Below are 16,813 nucleotides of genomic sequence, written 5' to 3'. Positions count from 1 at the left end.
TGCTGGGCTGGGAAGGGCAGAAGTGGGGGGAGGGGATAGTGTTGCAATTTGGAAAACTTTCCTATTCCCCCTCAAAAAGTGCTCCTAGCTGCAAGAAATAGTCCTGTCCTCGTGACAAATGGAGCGGAGCTGTGCTGAGGCATTGCAGCGACAAGGGGGAAATCAAGGGATGTTAGGTGCTTCAGCCCTATTTCCCTGTGACCCACAGGCCCTGCTTTCGAGGCTCTGTAGGCACATCTACACGCGCGCTTTAATGTGCAGTAGCCTATTTTACTGTGCATTAAAGTACAGTCTACAGATTCTGCAGCATCACCAATTCACCTATTTTCTGAGTGGAAAGCATCAGCCTACCTATGCCAATAACCACATGGCAATCATTTTATGTCTCAAATAATACAATGCTTTCTCAATTAAAAACAAAAGACATATTACCAGAAATTAAATTTTAGGCAAGTTTACCATCTGTTTTGGGATTGCCTATTCTAATCTCTGTTTCTGGGGTAATATTTGTCTGATTCAGAGCTACCAATGTGGTATGATTAAGCTTTGTGTCTCATCTGCCCAGGGCCTTTTTTCCCCCATGCTGCTGTGACAGACACTGGGTGTGTCTACACGTGCATTTACACTGGCTTAAATTTACTGCGCACTAAACGAGAATAGGCTGGCATCTACACGTGCATGCATTAAAGCGCATTAATGCTGTGTGTGGACTGACTTGGGACTAAAGCTAGTCCCAAGTCAGTCCACACACATAGTGTTACTGTGTAGTAAGGTGTCTACATGTGCATTACGGCGTAGTAACTAATCGGATGTAAATTTGCAGGTATCATATTTACACTCAAGTCAGTGTAAATCACCAGATTTACTGTGCAGTACAGGTGCGCATGTGTAGATGCACACTCGTACTGCGCGGTAATTTCGGTTACAGCTCAGTAAATGCACACATGTAGATGCACCCACTGATGACAGAGAGAACTCCAGGCCTCTATGGAGCAATTACAGGCTGCTTCGGAGCCAATGTGTTATTGAAGCTTCAAAGCGAGTCAACAGCAGAGGGCAATCCAATCACAGCAAACCCCACTGACAAACTAAATTCAGGATTACTGGAATTAGCATCAGGTACCACTTAGAATGACGTACATCACACAGACACTTTAAGAGCATCGTTTTAGAGTATCAAGCATATTAATTAAACATTACTTCAGGCTAGTCAAAGGCAAGTGTTTAGTCATTTTTGTTTTGCCGAAAGTGTGGGCCAAAGAAACCTTTCTGAGAATGTTTCATTTCCATAATGGCATCTGGAAATATTACACCACACCAACACCAGTCTGAGTTGAATAGGCAATACACCTATTTTTAGACTGAGAAACTCAGGCAAAAAGCACTTAGTTACCTACAAAAATCCATACAGAAAAAAGACACTGCTAAAGACAGGAATAGAATTTAGAAACCCAGATTCCAAAATATTTGACAACGCTGCCAGAGAGCCAGCCCGATCAGACAGACGGGTCCACTTGGGAAAATACAAACTGGATGCATCTACATGTGATATTAGTTAAACACAATAAACTCTGGTATTGTGCATCTACACTTGATATTAATGCAACACAATAAATGCTGGCACATACTGTGCCACAGTTTATTGCTCCCGGGTTATGTGTTTGCATATGCACCTGGGACTGTAGCACATTGAGAAAGATTGGAGCAGCTCCAGCTGGCAGGAGGTCTGGGGTGGGGGGTCAGCCTGCCAGCCCAGGGCTCTTCTGCCCTGGCTCAACATGCTGTGGAGGAGCTGGCGGGGGCGCGAGGGTGCTCCCCATGGCAGCCCCCACACCAAAGCACCCTCATGCCCCAGCCGGCCCCATCAGCGTCTACATACAAGTGCACTGCAGCTCACTAAACTCCGCCACAGAATAGTACTTGAGTTTATTTTACTGCGGCCTAACAGGGCCACACATGTAGACGCTGAGTCTTTACTGTGGAGCTAATTAGTCAGCTCCTTAGATGTGCTCACTGTAATATAAAGCACATTCCAAGTGACCCATGCTACATCACCCTCACATCAATAATGAACAGAGGGGGCATTTCAATCTGATCAGCTGTGCTATTCTACTGGTCCCCATGGCTTTGACTGTCATATTTTGGCCTGCCTTTTTTCAAAGATAGGTAGATTTTGTTGTTCCCCCTACAACCAATTCTCAAAGGGCATACCCTTCATATTTGCATATCTCTTTTATGGACTGATATCTTTGCACTGGCTTCTTTCTCCAGGCAGCCTTTTGAAAAGACTCTTTGGTCTTCACTCCGCAGAAGAAGCAGCATTACTATTATCTTCACTTTTTGATTAAGGTTAACGTCAACCTTTTCCCTGTCTGCAGATCTCCCTATATATACAAGTGTGTACAGTCCCCTTAGCCAACATACACTGATGCAGCTCCCTGCACCTGCACCCTGATGAAGCGCTCTCCCTCACACGTTGAGAGAAGCTCCCACACACTCTGCAAGAAGCAACCATATGCAGCTTTCCACATGTGCACAGCCTCTCTCCCAGGCTATGACACAGCGCTGGCCACAAGCCCAATGACGTAGCATCTACACGTACTGACCTCAATCCACATGTTGGCATAAGCTCACACACACATGCATATTGAGGCACCTATTGTACACATATACCCACCAAACCTGCGCTCAACAGTGACGCAATTCCTGCCTCCCTAACAAACACTGACACTAAAATAGACACCCATGCCCTTTTCAAAATGTTACTCTCAGAACAATGCGTGAGATTTAACCCTCAAGCCCCTGCGCCGCAAGACAGCAAGCCGGTGAAATCTGCCTGTTTCTGCAGTGACGTTGGCTAATGTTGACTCAATATTTGAACAGGGAAGACAGCAATCAGAAACAAGAAGTTGCAACTCCCATTTCCATTTCAACCCATCCAGATGATTCCTCTGAGCTCATAATTTTTTGCATTAGTTGTTTTAATCTGGTGAAAACCAGGCAGGAACTAAATGGGCTCTTTGCTGCCTCTTCAGTTTATGTGAGAAGCCTTATTTGTCCCTTTGGTCATTATTTCAGAACTCAGAAGAATGGCACTAATTTTCTGGCTTCTGCCCCATAATGTGATCTTCTTAATGTTGTTATTATTACAGCCCGTAGAGTGGAAATGGCCATTCAGAACACAGAGCACCCATTTGCACCACAGAAGAGGAGAGCTGGAAAGCCCCAGAACAGCCAGAGTCCACGCAAGAGTTAAGGTGTTTGATGAGAGATAAGCATTGATGAAAAGCTGTGAAGAACAGGGACCTCACTGCCGCAGATAAACTCTATCCTCCCACCTCCCCTGTTCACCCCACCTCATCTTCCTGCCTCTGACGCAGAGGGAGCTGCAGAACTGAATGGACCCTGTTTGAAGTTCCAATTAAATCTTCATGGAAGAGGGACACTCATATCCTTCTCAGATAAAAGGCAATAATAAATTCACTGGGCGCAGTCATTTCAGAGAACAGTGACACTGTCAGCCCCAGCAGCAGCCAGCTCCACTGACCAAGATGTTCTCTGTGGTAAGTCTTTTCCTCGCTACTCCATGCAACAGGTTTGTGTGTAGATGTGTGAACAGAATGATCAGATCTATTTTAAAGGCTGAGTTTATATATATATACATATGATTTTTATATATATATATATGATTCCCTTACATTCTTTCTTTACATATTGGTTCTTCTGTATTCATTCGGTTGTTCATTTGACATGTGTTTCCTTGTTCTCTTTTACTGGGAGGTACAGGAGGATATATTCCCTAGTTCTGAGCCCAGCGACTGATGGGTGGCTTTCCTAGCTTAGAGTTCAGAAAAAAAATGCTTTAATAACAATCTGTGTAGAAAGAGAAGTGCCACTGCACAAGACGTCATAAATCAACCAGCGGATAACAGGTGAACTGTTAATTCTGACCCACATCCTCTTTTATTCCTGTTTCATCTATGGTATAATGGCTCTGCCTACCATAAACAGACTGGGTTTTTTTGTTGGCTTGTTTCAGTGCAAATTCATTACAGGTTTGTGATTAATTTATTCACTCCTTCCTCAGTCCCTCATAGGCCCTGTTCTTAATTCTTTCTTTTTTTTCATTTTTTGGTTGTTTTGTAAGTCCTGAGTTTAGCTATAACGTTTCAATGCAGTAGAATGAAAAGATGGGTCAGGAAAATAAAATGCCTTTGTGAAACGTGATTTAGTCACCAAAGATGGAATGTGGAATGGAAGAGGCAGAGATTGTTATCGAGGACCTACTAGTTTGATATTTGCTGATAGCTTCCAAAATTTTGGAGAAATCAAGGCTTAAAGGGCGCCTTAAAGGGGGACTGGGTACTTTGGGAATTGGTAATAAAAACTAATAAATAAAAAAGTATTTCACTTCTAGGCGCCTATTTTAAATGCAGAATGGGTCCAGAGATAATGGAAGTGACTGGCATTTGGAAGATGAGCCATGTGTTCATCTTTCGCTCATTATGGGTATTATCAGGAGCTCCCTGAGGTTGATGCAAAGATTTCTGTTAAGATCAGGCCCTCTGTATCTTACTGGACATTTTACAAATGGTGTTTCTTCAAGGTTAAAGAACATCCTCAGCCCTGAAAGGCAGTTGGGACAGAGAGAGGAGCCAAAAGACAAAAGCAGCACTGTGAGGTCTCCAGCCATGCCCGAGCCTCTAGGATGGAGCCCCTGGATGTGGCTGAAGGAGGGGAGGGAGTCCCGGAAACTGGTGCTGGTGATCGTGTTTGTTGCTCTGCTGCTGGACAATATGCTGCTCACTGTTGTGGGTATGTTGTGTGTGTGCATGTGTACAGGTCACACCAAGTGCTGCAGCTTCCTTAGCCTGACGAAGGGTTTTTGAACCCAAAAGCTTGCTCAGTAACTATTCTCCAACCATTTGGGTTGGTCTAATAAAAGATATCAAATTCACCCAAGGAACCTTGTCTGCCTATATCCTTAGACCAACACGGCTACAACCTAAACCCCTGTGTACAGGTCAGGTTGTCCTCCATTGCGTGTAGTAAGAATTCAGGCTCCTTTAAAATCAGGAAATGAATTAAGCGGGTTGGGTTGGTCATTCCATCCCACTTTCGAGTCATAGCTGGAGCTACAGGTCTGGAAAAAAGGATGCTTTTGCATTTGATTAGCCAGCACAAGTAGCCTATCATTAATTCCCATCTGTACAAAGGAAATGCTACATAAAACACTAGTTAACTTCCTCCCTTAACTTTCTTCCAGTGCCAATCATCCCCACCTTCCTCTATGCAACTGAATATAAAGGCACCAATAGCTCTGTTCTCCAGACCCAGACCATGGCAACCCCCATGCCCTCTGCAGCTCATCCCTTCTCAGTCTTCTCTTACTTTGACAACACTACAGTGACGGTCTCATATGACACTGTTGACAATACTACGGAGGGAACAAGCAGAATTGCCAGCACCAGCCTACTTCTGCTCAATGGGACCAGCATGCCACCGAAAAACAGCTGTGTGGATGGGGAGGAGTTCCTCATGGATGAGAATGTCCGCGTTGGACTGCTCTTTGCCTCCAAAGCCCTTGTACAGCTCACAGTCAATCCCTTTGTAGGTCTCCTTACCAACAGGTAAGTCATCATCCAGGCTATGAAAGAACCGATGTCCTGTAATGGTCTAACAAAATTCATGTTGCAATCTACTCTTGTGGCTGGTCCAAGGACACCAACGTATTATGTGATTCTCCCCCTGAATTAGTGTGTTCCCAGGTGATTTCCCTGCAGAACCTCTGTATTTCTGTGCCCCATTTCCACCTCTGCAGAGACATTTCTGACTTAGAGCCAGGACAGGAATCACCTAGTCTAGCTGGCAGGAAGAGTCAGCAAAATATATCTGCACCTCTGTGCAGTCTAGAACTTATTACAGTATTACATGGAGACACATGCTTGCACACACATACATTGATGCACCTCAGTTTCCATATAAAAGCACTCACATACATGTATGTCTGCTGACACTCACATCCAGTGGTGTTACACACTCACTTTCCCAAAGAAAACACGCACACATTGATGTACACACACACTCACCACACCCACAGGCACATAATAAATGCAGTCTTATGTACTCATACAAATGTTTACACACATACATATGACTATATATGCTATACACCAATATATATGTATATCTATATTCCCCCCTTCTCATGTAGTCACTCTCATATACATATACAGGAAATATTCAGAGGCACACATGCCATATTGCTGGCATACATGCCATAATGCTGAGCACTAGCTCCAAATTCTTGATCGTGCATAAAAAATCCTCTGTGAGTTCTTGACTGTCTTCTCCCTTTTTTAGGCTAGGATACCACATACCCATGTTCATTGGATTCATCATTATGTTTCTTTCTACAGTCAGTGAGTATTGCCTTTTTCCACCCTTTACTTGCTTACCCCAGGGACATTACAGTGATCCAGTACTAATCAGCAATGAAACCAGCTTGGAACCAAGGGCTCCCATGCATGAAATCAGATAGAGAAAAGCAGCCTACTCCCTGCCCAGAAATGATGGCATCTGAGCTGCAGCAGCATTCTTGTTTTCTTGGGGCCCTTGATGGACCCAGGCAGCACAGCTAGTTTTTAAAAGTCTCTGAAGAAGATGAGTCATAACCTCCCTTCCTCTGGACCAGGAATGAGGAAAGATTTATAAGTGCCCTTCAGAGAACCTAAGTCGGTGTGTATAGTTATAGTGTATAGGTCTGTGTGTATAGTGTATAGTGCATAGTGTGATCTGATTTTAATTGGGGCCTGAAGCAAATACAACTCCATCTTTCTCTGTGTTCTCTGCTCCTTCCTCAGTGTTTGCTTTCTCGGGCACCTACACCCTCCTGTTTGTGGCTCGAGCTCTCCAAGGCATTGGCTCATCTTTTTCTTCAGTAGCAGGTAAATGCACTAGCTTACAGGCAGAGGTGCGAGTTAGGCAGCTGGGAGGAATGGTACCCCACAAACAGCTTCTGAACTGTTATCTGGGCTCATAAGGTGCCTCTCAAGCCACCAGCCATAGAAAACGAGGAGGAATTTGGTGGCTTGTTTAAAGAGTGGAGGGTCATGAGGACCTTTTCTCCAGCCCAGAAGCTCCTACTGGAGTGTAGCAACACTGGGCAGCAGAGGAAGCAGGTGAAAGGAAGTCCATTCAAAACAGACCTCAGGTGTTATAACCCACAGCCTGAGAATCAGATTTCATTGTGTTTAGTGGGTGAGGTTTGGAGTCTCTGAGCTGAGAATTCCCTCTCCCCTTCGTCACGGCTTGGCTGGTCACCCAAGCAGATGCTAATAAAGAGCACAGTAATAGAGAGCACAAGCCATAGGAGGGAGGAAGGGTGGAGCCCAGGAGTGAGAGACACACCTGAATCCAGGTGGGATGAAATGCAAGAAGTCAAATCCAACCCAACGCTTCTTACCCTCCATTTCCAGGCCTGGGGATGTTGGCAAGTGTGTACACCGACGACTACGAGAGAGGAAATGCGATGGGGATAGCATTAGGGGGCCTGGCCTTGGGGGTGCTTGGTAAGTAAACTCTGCTCCCAAAAGAGCTCCCAGTGAAAACTCTGATCCTTCTCCAGACTTTAGTTCTTGGCTCCACCAGGCCCTTCTCTGCACTGCCACAGCACCTGTCGCCCCTCACGTTCAAAGCTGGCTCTTTTCAGAAAGGCACGGCTGCCCTTTCTTCTTCTATTTCCATTCCTAGTCCCATCCTCTCTGCCATGCCAAACCCCCGGAGCCCCTTTCTGCTGATGGGAGTTTTTTTTCTCACCATGACAACAGCTACTGAGTATAAAATGTCTCCATCCTCTCTCCCCCAGCATCTTTAATTTAACATGGCAAATAACACAGTGTAAGTAAAAGATCTTTCAGAGTGACAAGACACCAGGTTCTAATACAGGCCTTTCACTGGCACTGTCAGGACTCCTTCCACTGACTTCAGTGGGTCATGGCTTTGGCCTCAGGTCTGTTACTGTTGAAATCATACCCTTTCCTCCCTATGTCCTCTGCACTCACTGACATAGCTATTTCCCTTGCAGTTGGGGCCCCCTTCGGAAGTGTGATGTATGAGTTTGTTGGAAAATCTTCCCCTTTTCTGATCCTGGCATTCTTGGCCTTGTTGGATGGAGGTGAGTAACAGAATCTGCCAGCCAGTTTGGGCTTCGTGACTCCACAGACAAATACAACCCCAAACTCAGATGTTTGCAAAGGCAGAGCTAGGAGGCAACCTCACAGGCTTGTATGGAGGAACAGACAGGGTAATATGCAACTGGTGCTATTGTCATCATTAGTTATTATATTTGTTTGTTCTGCATTCAGAAACATATGATCTTAAATACTGTGTCCTGTTTCCCACCTCCTTGTGACACATACCTCCTTGATGTGTGATTTATAGATACAGATCCTCAAGCCCCGATAAACTATTTGATTGTTTTTCTGGCATGGATAACATGTTCGGTGATGTACAAGTTAAGAGCTCTCTGCACTGGCTAAAGTCGTAACGCCCATTAACAAATACATCTGGTGCTCCATGCAGCCTATTTTCTATATCCAGGTGTAAATTGGCCTTTGCTAAAATCAAACGGGGTTCCTTGTTCACTAGAGCATGACTACATTGTGCTGCAGACTATATAGTACGTTCCAGAATATGATGAAAAAATTATAAACTGAAAAAACCCATCCTGTACTGGCAAATGTTAGGGCAACAGAACTAGAGACATCCATACCAGTTCCTGCTATATGTAATAAAAGTGTTAGGCATCTTTTACTACAGCCATCATTACTGCTCTGCCTGTAATATTTTGCCATTTCAAGCTGTAATAAAATCCCTAAGAACATTACACTGGCTGGTAGAATGGCCACTATGACCTGATCCTGTTTCTATTATAATTTATTATTTGTGCTGAGGCTTGAGCCAAGGATCAGGGCCCCATTACTTCACACACTTATAACGAAAAGGCAGTCCTTGCCACAAAAAGATTGCAATCCATCTAACGGGGGGGGGGGGGGGGGTGTGTGGGGGAAGTTTTCAAAAGCAACTTAGTCATGTCCCATTTTCAGAAGAGATCAAAGCATGGAGAAGTCTTTTGGAAATGAAATCAAGGCTGCTAAGTCTCAGGAATTTCTGAATATCTTCCTCTTTGTCTTTTCTATCTCTGGTTTCCTACACACCCTGGTTGATGCTGCTTATGAAGTGGCTCTCAGCTCATCATAGCTTGTTTGCATATTTGAGGGCTTTCCGGTTGTTTAAAAAAGCTCTCAGTATAACACCCGGATCCTGGTCCCGATAGATTTATTCCTTTGCCACTGGTTTTAATGCAAGTAGGACAAGGGCGTAACTCTCCCTACCATTGATTGAGCACCTCATAGGCACACACATAGGATTACTGGGGCTTGTGCCAATGAAGGGGCTCCTATTCTACACATGAGACAAGAAGTAATGGTGTAATGAGATGACATGCCAAGGTATAAGTAAATAATGTTGTTGTTCTCTTAGCTTTACAGCTGTGCATACTGCAGCCTTCTAAGATTTCCCCTGAAGTAAGTACAAACATGAGTGTGCATGGCTTTGTGCTAGATAGCGTGAACAATACAAGCCTGGATTTCCCTACTGAGGAAGACTGAAGTGACATTGCTAGTTCTGAAAGATGGCTGTGTTGGAAATGAATGCATTGGCAAAGGGGAGTGATGGGGATTGCTTGGGTAGTGACCTTCCTGAATACTGGTAAAAACATCTTAACAGGAGTATTTACTACCTTACTGGGCCACGCGCTGATCTCAGTGACTTCAGCCCAAATCTGAGGAAATTTAGGTGACATCAGCCGTGCTGCTACAGGCTTGCACTAGTGTGTTTGACAGCAAAGTCTGACTTGGTGCAACAGAAAGAAATCCAGCCTTTCCTGGGAAACTGGCTGAATTCTGCTATGGGTCCAGAGGATGCACTGGGAAAAGCAAATGCTTTGCCTTCCAGATGCTGCCAGCCACATAGGTGAACTTAGTCAGTGACAACAGGACTTGTTGTGTAGTCTCTAAGCTGCTATGTGATCTGAAAAAACCCCAAAACCTTTGCCCTGTTTGAGTGAGGAGTGTTCTGAAACAATTTTTTTCTAGGACTGAGTAGGCTGATGTCACAGTAACAGTTCATGAAAGAAATATCATGGTTGGAAAATCCAGTCTGGTATACTGAGTCGACACACAGGCTTTTTGAATCATGACTTTTTGAAAAAGATGCTAAGATAAACACAGAGACATTGGACACAAGTGTGCAAAGGGACAGTTGGGAACCAGCCCCTGGAAAATCAATCAGCGTAACCAGCTTTTTGTGGGGCTTCTCCATCTTGGCTCTCACAACTTCACAGTAATATTGCCAAACACCTTTATGCAGAAAGTCAGTCTCCCTGCATGGGCCACACACCTATACACACACAGGCTGGCTCACAATCTGGACCATGCACTTACCTAGCAGCTGATTTGACTTACATACTTCCTTTAAAGCGCTCGCTGCAATCACCCCTGCCCTTTCTGTCTTATACAGAGCACCACAGGCACCCCAGTGTTCACTTTACTGCAAGATCCCTACATCCTGGTTGCAGCAGGTAAGAGGTGGCTAAGTCCTCCAGTGCCTCATTAGACATCTTCATCTTGCCATTAAGAATATTCACCAGGGGCTTCTGCTGTGTTTGTAATCAGGCAGATGTATCAAAATGTGGACAGTTACACTGGAGTGTCCCTTCTGTTTTCTCCCACCTAGGAGCCCTTTGCTTTGCTAACATGGGGGTAGCAATGCTGGAACCCACCTTGCCTATTTGGATGATGCAAACCATGTGCTCCCCGAAGTGGCAGCTAGGTAGGTTCCTTGCTTTGCAGCTTTTTGCATGTGTCTACAAGTTACTGAACAACTTGTATGTGTGTCACATCCAAATAAAATCTGCTCAGAGAAGCCATCTGTACAGTGAACTGAGGATGCTGCTTACTAGCCCTTCCTGCTAATAAGCAAGAAATTAGATCTATTTTTGCCTTTGAGGGGACAAGTGCTCCCAGATTATGGATTGCTGCAACACTGCAAGATGGGGAAATGAATGTGTTGATGTTTCTGGAGGAGGGTCACCCATTCCCTGCCACATACAAATAAGAGTATACAGTGATTCCTGACTGAAGATGCAGAAATACCCGGGGTCTGATTTTCCTCACATAGGCACTGCTGTAACTCAGGAACCATTCCACTGAAGGCAGTGGAGTGAAACTGGGAAGACAGCAGAACTAGGATGGGAATCAAACTGTCTTGCAGACGGATTCACAGTAATGCAGTTTCCACTCAGGAAATGGGCACCTAGGACTTCTAGGGCTCTATGATTATTTTCCAGTGATTTGTGGGAGATCTTGTCTATCCTTCTGCATGAGATGGGGCAAATTTTGGGGAGGCACTGGAGGATTTTCAGCACTGGAGTGACTTGGTTTATGCCTTCGTGGCAAAGCAGATGAGTTACCAGCATAAGTGAAAACAAACCCTGGGCTCTAAAATGGATTTAAGAAGCAGCTTTCTTAGGTGAAGCACCTGGCTATTTTCAGAGGGCAATGGCCCCATACAGATCTTACTGGTGGTGCCCACATAACAGATTTTCCCCTACGACTGCACAAGCTGTGTAATGGTCAGACCTCCTACAAAGGCAATAAGTGGGTGGAGAAAAGCCAGTTTTGTAGTGGCAAGCCTGGTGGGTTCTGGCCAGATCGCCTGTGTGTGGCAGCACTGATAAGTCATATTAGACAGGGGAAAAAGCATAGCTGGCCAGATGGGTTGCAAAAAAGAAGGCCATTTGGAGAGCCCCCGGGAGGCAGCAGGGTACCTGCTCATTACCCACTGTCTAAGAAATGTGATGAGGAGATAGCATTGTCCACCCTCCCCCCAAAATGATGACAAAATCCAATTAGCTGAGGAATGACCGTGGGGGATGCTCCAAGCTACACTTACAACCCAAATTGAATTGTACCTGGCAGCAGCAGTGCTGGTGAGAGCAGCTAAATCAAATTATTACCTCCATAAGCAGGAGGACTGATCCCGATAAGGGACCAGGCAGCCTTGGCTAGAAAGAGTGACTAAGCAAGGGGGGAGGATGTTAAATCAGACTTTTTTTCTCCCCGATCTCCCAGGGCTGAGTGTGGTCCAGAGGGCCTAAAAGCCTGGGGCTCCAGAGACAAGCCCCATAAGCATGCTTCTCAAGTGCCAACGCTAAGCACTAGTCTAAGGGAGCTTGATTCTCCACCTTGCAGAGGATACAGTGGTACCTTGTATTGCTTTCAGCAAACAAATAGGACTATGGGCTTCAGGCCAGCTCATCAGCATCCATCTTAAGAGCAATTATAAAGGCAGATTTTTTTATTTCCTTGTTTCATTTTGCCTACTTGGTGTTTGTTGTAGAAGCTGAAATAGCCTGGACTTCCCCAGGCAGAGTCAACAGTGCTTTATAAGCATTATAAGAGGAAAGGAAATTAAAGACAAATCAGTGTCTTTCAATAAGGAAGCTGCCTTAATAAACAGGCAGAGAGAGTTGACCATGATTTATTTATAGCCTGGAGGAGAGTATATTAAAAATAAACAGCTGGTAAATAGGCAGGCAGACAAATATTTGATTCTGACTTAATTATAATCTATGAGCTTTTCAATTATGTGGTATTTTTTTATTTCCTCTCCCTCTGAGCTGAAAGGGGGAGGGGAAGGAAGAGAAACTAGAGAAGGATGGTTTAGTGGTTAAAGAACTGAAATCAAGAGGTCTAGGATCGATTCCTGGGTCTAATGCACACACCCCACAGGAACTAATTAGTCACTCTGTGCCTGTTTCCCAGCTGTAAAATAGAAATAACAGCCATTCTTTCCTCGCACCTTGCTGTGTCTTGGCTATCTAGATCTCAATTTTGGGGGGAAAGAGACTCTCTTTTACTATAAGTTTAGATAGCATCTAGCACAGTGAGGCCCTGATCTTAGTTGGGACTGGAACACAGATAAATAGTAAAGAAACCACAGAAGAAAGAAAGAGGGTCACCATTGCTTCACAGGGCTCACACACAGATTGCCTGGTAGCTCTGTGCTGCACAAGCATTTGCTGTACTTGTTCTTTCCAGCTCACAATCAAGTGTGTGTTGTCTGACTGATGGTGTGATAACAAGATTGGTTAGGAGGCATATTCAGACTAAGGGGAGGCCCAATCCCAAAGGACCTGGAGCCCTTCACAAGGGGGCTTATAACTGGAGAGAGTAACTTGCAAATGTGCATGTAACATAGTCAACCTTTTAAAGGCCTCTTTGAGAGTATGGGGCCCAGATCTTTTACCCTTCACCAGTAATAAGGGCAAAAAAAGATGAGCATCTTGAAAGCTTGCCATCTAGCTGGGAGCGCTTGAAGGACATAGGTTCCAAGCTTGTTTGTGGAGGCAGAAAGTGTCTCTGCTGTCCTCTGGCAAGCCCACATTGGAGAGCATGTATATGCATGGGGAATCCTACTCTTTTTCTTGCAGGGATGGCGTTCTTGCCCGCCAGCATATCCTACCTCATCGGCACCAACCTCTTTGGGGTGCTGGCTCACAAAATGGGGCGGTAAGTGGAACCCAATGGGTTGCAAACCATGATGCTTATACCAAGAGAGATCTTGATGGCCCCAGGCCCTGCAAGGACACCTGGACCCTACCTTCCCCACAGTTTATTTGTACCCCTATAACACAGGATGTTGGCAAGGAAGTGTGGGTAGATGAAAGAAATGGGCAGTACATTGAGAACCAAGGTACAGATTTACTATTGCACAGAGTAAAATGACTTATGGACCTATGTTGCAGGACTTGAGTCAATTAGGTGGGCTTTTTTAGGTTTCTTATAAGGTTGAATCATTTTATGCCAATCACAGCACTTCTGTGTACTCAGAGTAATATCAGGGTAATCAAGTCTCATGCTTCAGGGTGTAACCTTTATGGTCAGGAAGAAAACCTCTTCCACTGTGCAGGTCTGTATAGTAAATACCATGCATGTAAGGAGAGGATCCCTGCTAGGTAAGGAAACTTCATTGTCTTCTACCCCTCCACTCTGATTTTGCCTCTTGTTCCTCTAGATCCCTTACCTTATGTCTTTATTTGGCTCTGTAGTTGTGTGGAGGGACTGATACTCTGACCAGGTTCATGAGGTCCAATGCTTTGCAGAGTGTCATTCTTTTTCCATCTCCTTCTTCATTGTAGGTGGCTCTGCTCCCTGATTGGAATGATTGTGGTGGGGGTCAGTCTCCTTTGTGTAAGTATGGGAACACCACCTCTCCTTGCGACCTCCCTGTTGAAGGATTATCAGAAGTTAGCCAGGCAATACAAATGCACCATTGCCCCATCATGCATGAACTAATATGTAGACATGTCAATCACACTCATAACAGAACTCTTCCATGTTATAAACCCAAGACAGGTGGTTCCTGAATGAGCCTACAGAATTACCCAGAGATGTTGCCAATTGAAATCAAGGTGCTTTGGTGGAGCATGGATGCGTGACTAACAAGAAGGCCATTACTTATACAGTAATTAAGAAGTGTTGGCAGAGCAGGAGTAGCGTGTGCTTGTAGTGCTGTGTGAAGCAATACTGGTGTCTCATCTTCTTCATTCTGGATGTATTATCGCACAGGAATCACTCGATCACCTCCAGGATCTGCAAATAGGAAAACCACCTCTTCTTTAGTAGCCACAGAGACTTTTGTTTTTTTCAGGCTGGGGTTTTGTTCTGGAGCTCAGCAGCATATTATACTGGGAGCCAGATTTTCAATCACCTAAACAGCAAATGGGTGCTCAACAGGATTTTCAGTGGGAATTAGACACCCACCCCAGTTAGGTGCTTTTGAAAATCCTACTAAGCCCCTCTCTGCAACCCTCTGCAGCTAAATAGCTTTGCCAGTCTGGTCCTTAGTGATTTTTCTAATATTCATGTGCCTGGCACATATTAGAAACCCAATGTCTCCTTGGTTTATCTATCATGCTAGCTTATGTGCCCTGCAAAGACAGATCTCCAAAGGTCACCCCCATTGTCTCACTCAAATCTTTTCTCTTTTCCCTCTAAGGTGCCTCTTGCTCAAAATATTTATGGACTGATTGGTCCCAACGGTGGGCTTGGCTTTGCCATAGGTAAGAGATCAGTGTGATTGTTTGCTTTGTATAAGAGTCATGAAGGCAAGCCCAGTTACCTAGAGCTCAAACCTTCCTCTTTTGAAGACAAGTTCTCTATAATGTGACTTTGGAGAACCGCCAGCCCATAAATGGGCTCCCAGGATGCCCTGTAACCTATAGCCTGGGTCCAGCATCTCCTCTCCTCTTGGAACGCTGCACTGGCACGAACCTGGATGTTACACCCAAGAGAGATCTTGGTGGCCCCAGGTCCAGCAAGGACACCAGGACCCTACTCCAGGTTTCCCTGGTAGCATAATTTCTCTCCCTGTGGGGATAACAATACTTACCCATCTTACAAAGGGAGACTGAGGATCAATGAACATGCAGTGTGCTGAGATCCTTGAATGAAAGGCAGTGGGGAATGGCTGTGTCTGGAAAAGGTTTGCTTGGAGAAGGCAATGTCTAATCCTGGTTTTGCTTGTGGCAGGGATGGTGGACTCCTCGATGATGCCTATTATGGGGTATCTGGTGGACCTCCGCCATGCCTCCGTCTATGGCAGCGTCTACGCTATAGCTGATGTGGCCTTCTGCATGGGCTTCGCTATTGGTATGGCTTACCATTTACCTGCAGGGACAGCACACATGGTGATTTACCGGTGGATTAACTTTAGATTATTTACTCTGCCCTGGGGTTGGCATCAAACGCAGAGTATACAGCTCAACTAGAATAAATTATACCAATCACACCAAACTCTCTTAACTGGCAATGAAAGCATTTATAATTGTTTTTACCCATTCTTGATATCCAGGTCCATCCACAGGGGGTGCAATCGTACGGGCCATTGGGTTCCCCTGGCTGATGGTCATCATTGGAGTGATCAACATAGCTTATGCCCCTCTCTGCTGGTATCTGAGGAGCCCCCCGGCTAAAGAGGAGAAGATTGTGAGTTTGGTGTATATTGTCTTGATAATCCAGAGGTTTTGCCTGGAATATTATCCTCAGTTCTGGGCACTGTAAAGATATGGATTTTGGCTTGAATTCAGGGAAATGAGAAAAAAATGGTGCTGGGTGCTGGAGAGACAGGCATGTTAAGGGACTAGTAAATGTGAAACCCGTATGTATGGTGGTAGCTCAGGGAATTGGCTTGGGATCAGGGATACCTAAGGTGTATCCTCGTCTCTGCCACTAACCTGCTAGGTGCCCCTGGGCAGGTTACTTCACCTCTCTGTGCCTGTCCTTCTTTCCACCTCTTGTCCAGTTTAATTGCAAGTAGCTGAAGGCAGGGACACCTCTTATTATGTATCAGGACCGGCCTCAGCATGACAGAGTCTGCATCTTGGTTGTTTGTATTAATAATGATATTTCAGCTGCTCCAGCTCTGCCCTGCCCAGGATATAAATGATTCTTCTATGCACTGAAGAGTGGGTATCTGCTTAAGGAGGAAGGCGCTGTGAGGAAGAAGCTGGAGTACAAAGAACCCTCTCCTATAAAAACACAACCCCAAAATCAAACCGTCCCTTATCGGACAGGTTGGCATCAGGATGCAGCCTGTCGGGTGCTGAAATAGGATCTTTATGCTAATTATTGGGTATTGTTGTTACTGAGATATGAGTTTTCTTCTATTCCCAGGCCATTTTGAACCA

General features: G+C 45.0%; 1 protein-coding gene across 1 annotated transcript in view; it reads left to right on the top strand.

The window, feature by feature from the left end:
• The first annotated feature begins 3,439 nt into the window (after positions 1-3,439).
• The window catches only part of SLC18A1 (solute carrier family 18 member A1), a 14,118-nt gene continuing 744 nt past the window's right edge, over positions 3,440-16,813 (top strand). The window contains exons 1-16 of the mRNA XM_006022979.1: positions 3,440-3,563; positions 4,607-4,815; positions 5,267-5,630; positions 6,364-6,422; positions 6,864-6,947; positions 7,479-7,571; positions 8,087-8,176; positions 9,544-9,587; positions 10,582-10,642; positions 10,798-10,893; positions 13,556-13,634; positions 14,264-14,315; positions 15,124-15,187; positions 15,657-15,776; positions 15,979-16,112; positions 16,800-16,812. Coding sequence (XP_006023041.1) covers positions 4,692-4,815; positions 5,267-5,630; positions 6,364-6,422; positions 6,864-6,947; positions 7,479-7,571; positions 8,087-8,176; positions 9,544-9,587; positions 10,582-10,642; positions 10,798-10,893; positions 13,556-13,634; positions 14,264-14,315; positions 15,124-15,187; positions 15,657-15,776; positions 15,979-16,112; positions 16,800-16,812 — 1,477 coding nt within the window. The 5' untranslated portion in view covers positions 3,440-3,563; positions 4,607-4,691. The remainder of the gene's footprint in view (positions 3,564-4,606; positions 4,816-5,266; positions 5,631-6,363; positions 6,423-6,863; positions 6,948-7,478; positions 7,572-8,086; positions 8,177-9,543; positions 9,588-10,581; positions 10,643-10,797; positions 10,894-13,555; positions 13,635-14,263; positions 14,316-15,123; positions 15,188-15,656; positions 15,777-15,978; positions 16,113-16,799; position 16,813) is intronic.

Source organism: Alligator sinensis, unplaced genomic scaffold (genome assembly GCF_000455745.1).
Source record: "Alligator sinensis unplaced genomic scaffold, ASM45574v1 scaffold98_1, whole genome shotgun sequence".
Taxonomy (NCBI): Eukaryota; Metazoa; Chordata; order Crocodylia; family Alligatoridae; genus Alligator; species Alligator sinensis.
This window is presented reverse-complemented; position numbering and strand designations above follow the sequence as displayed.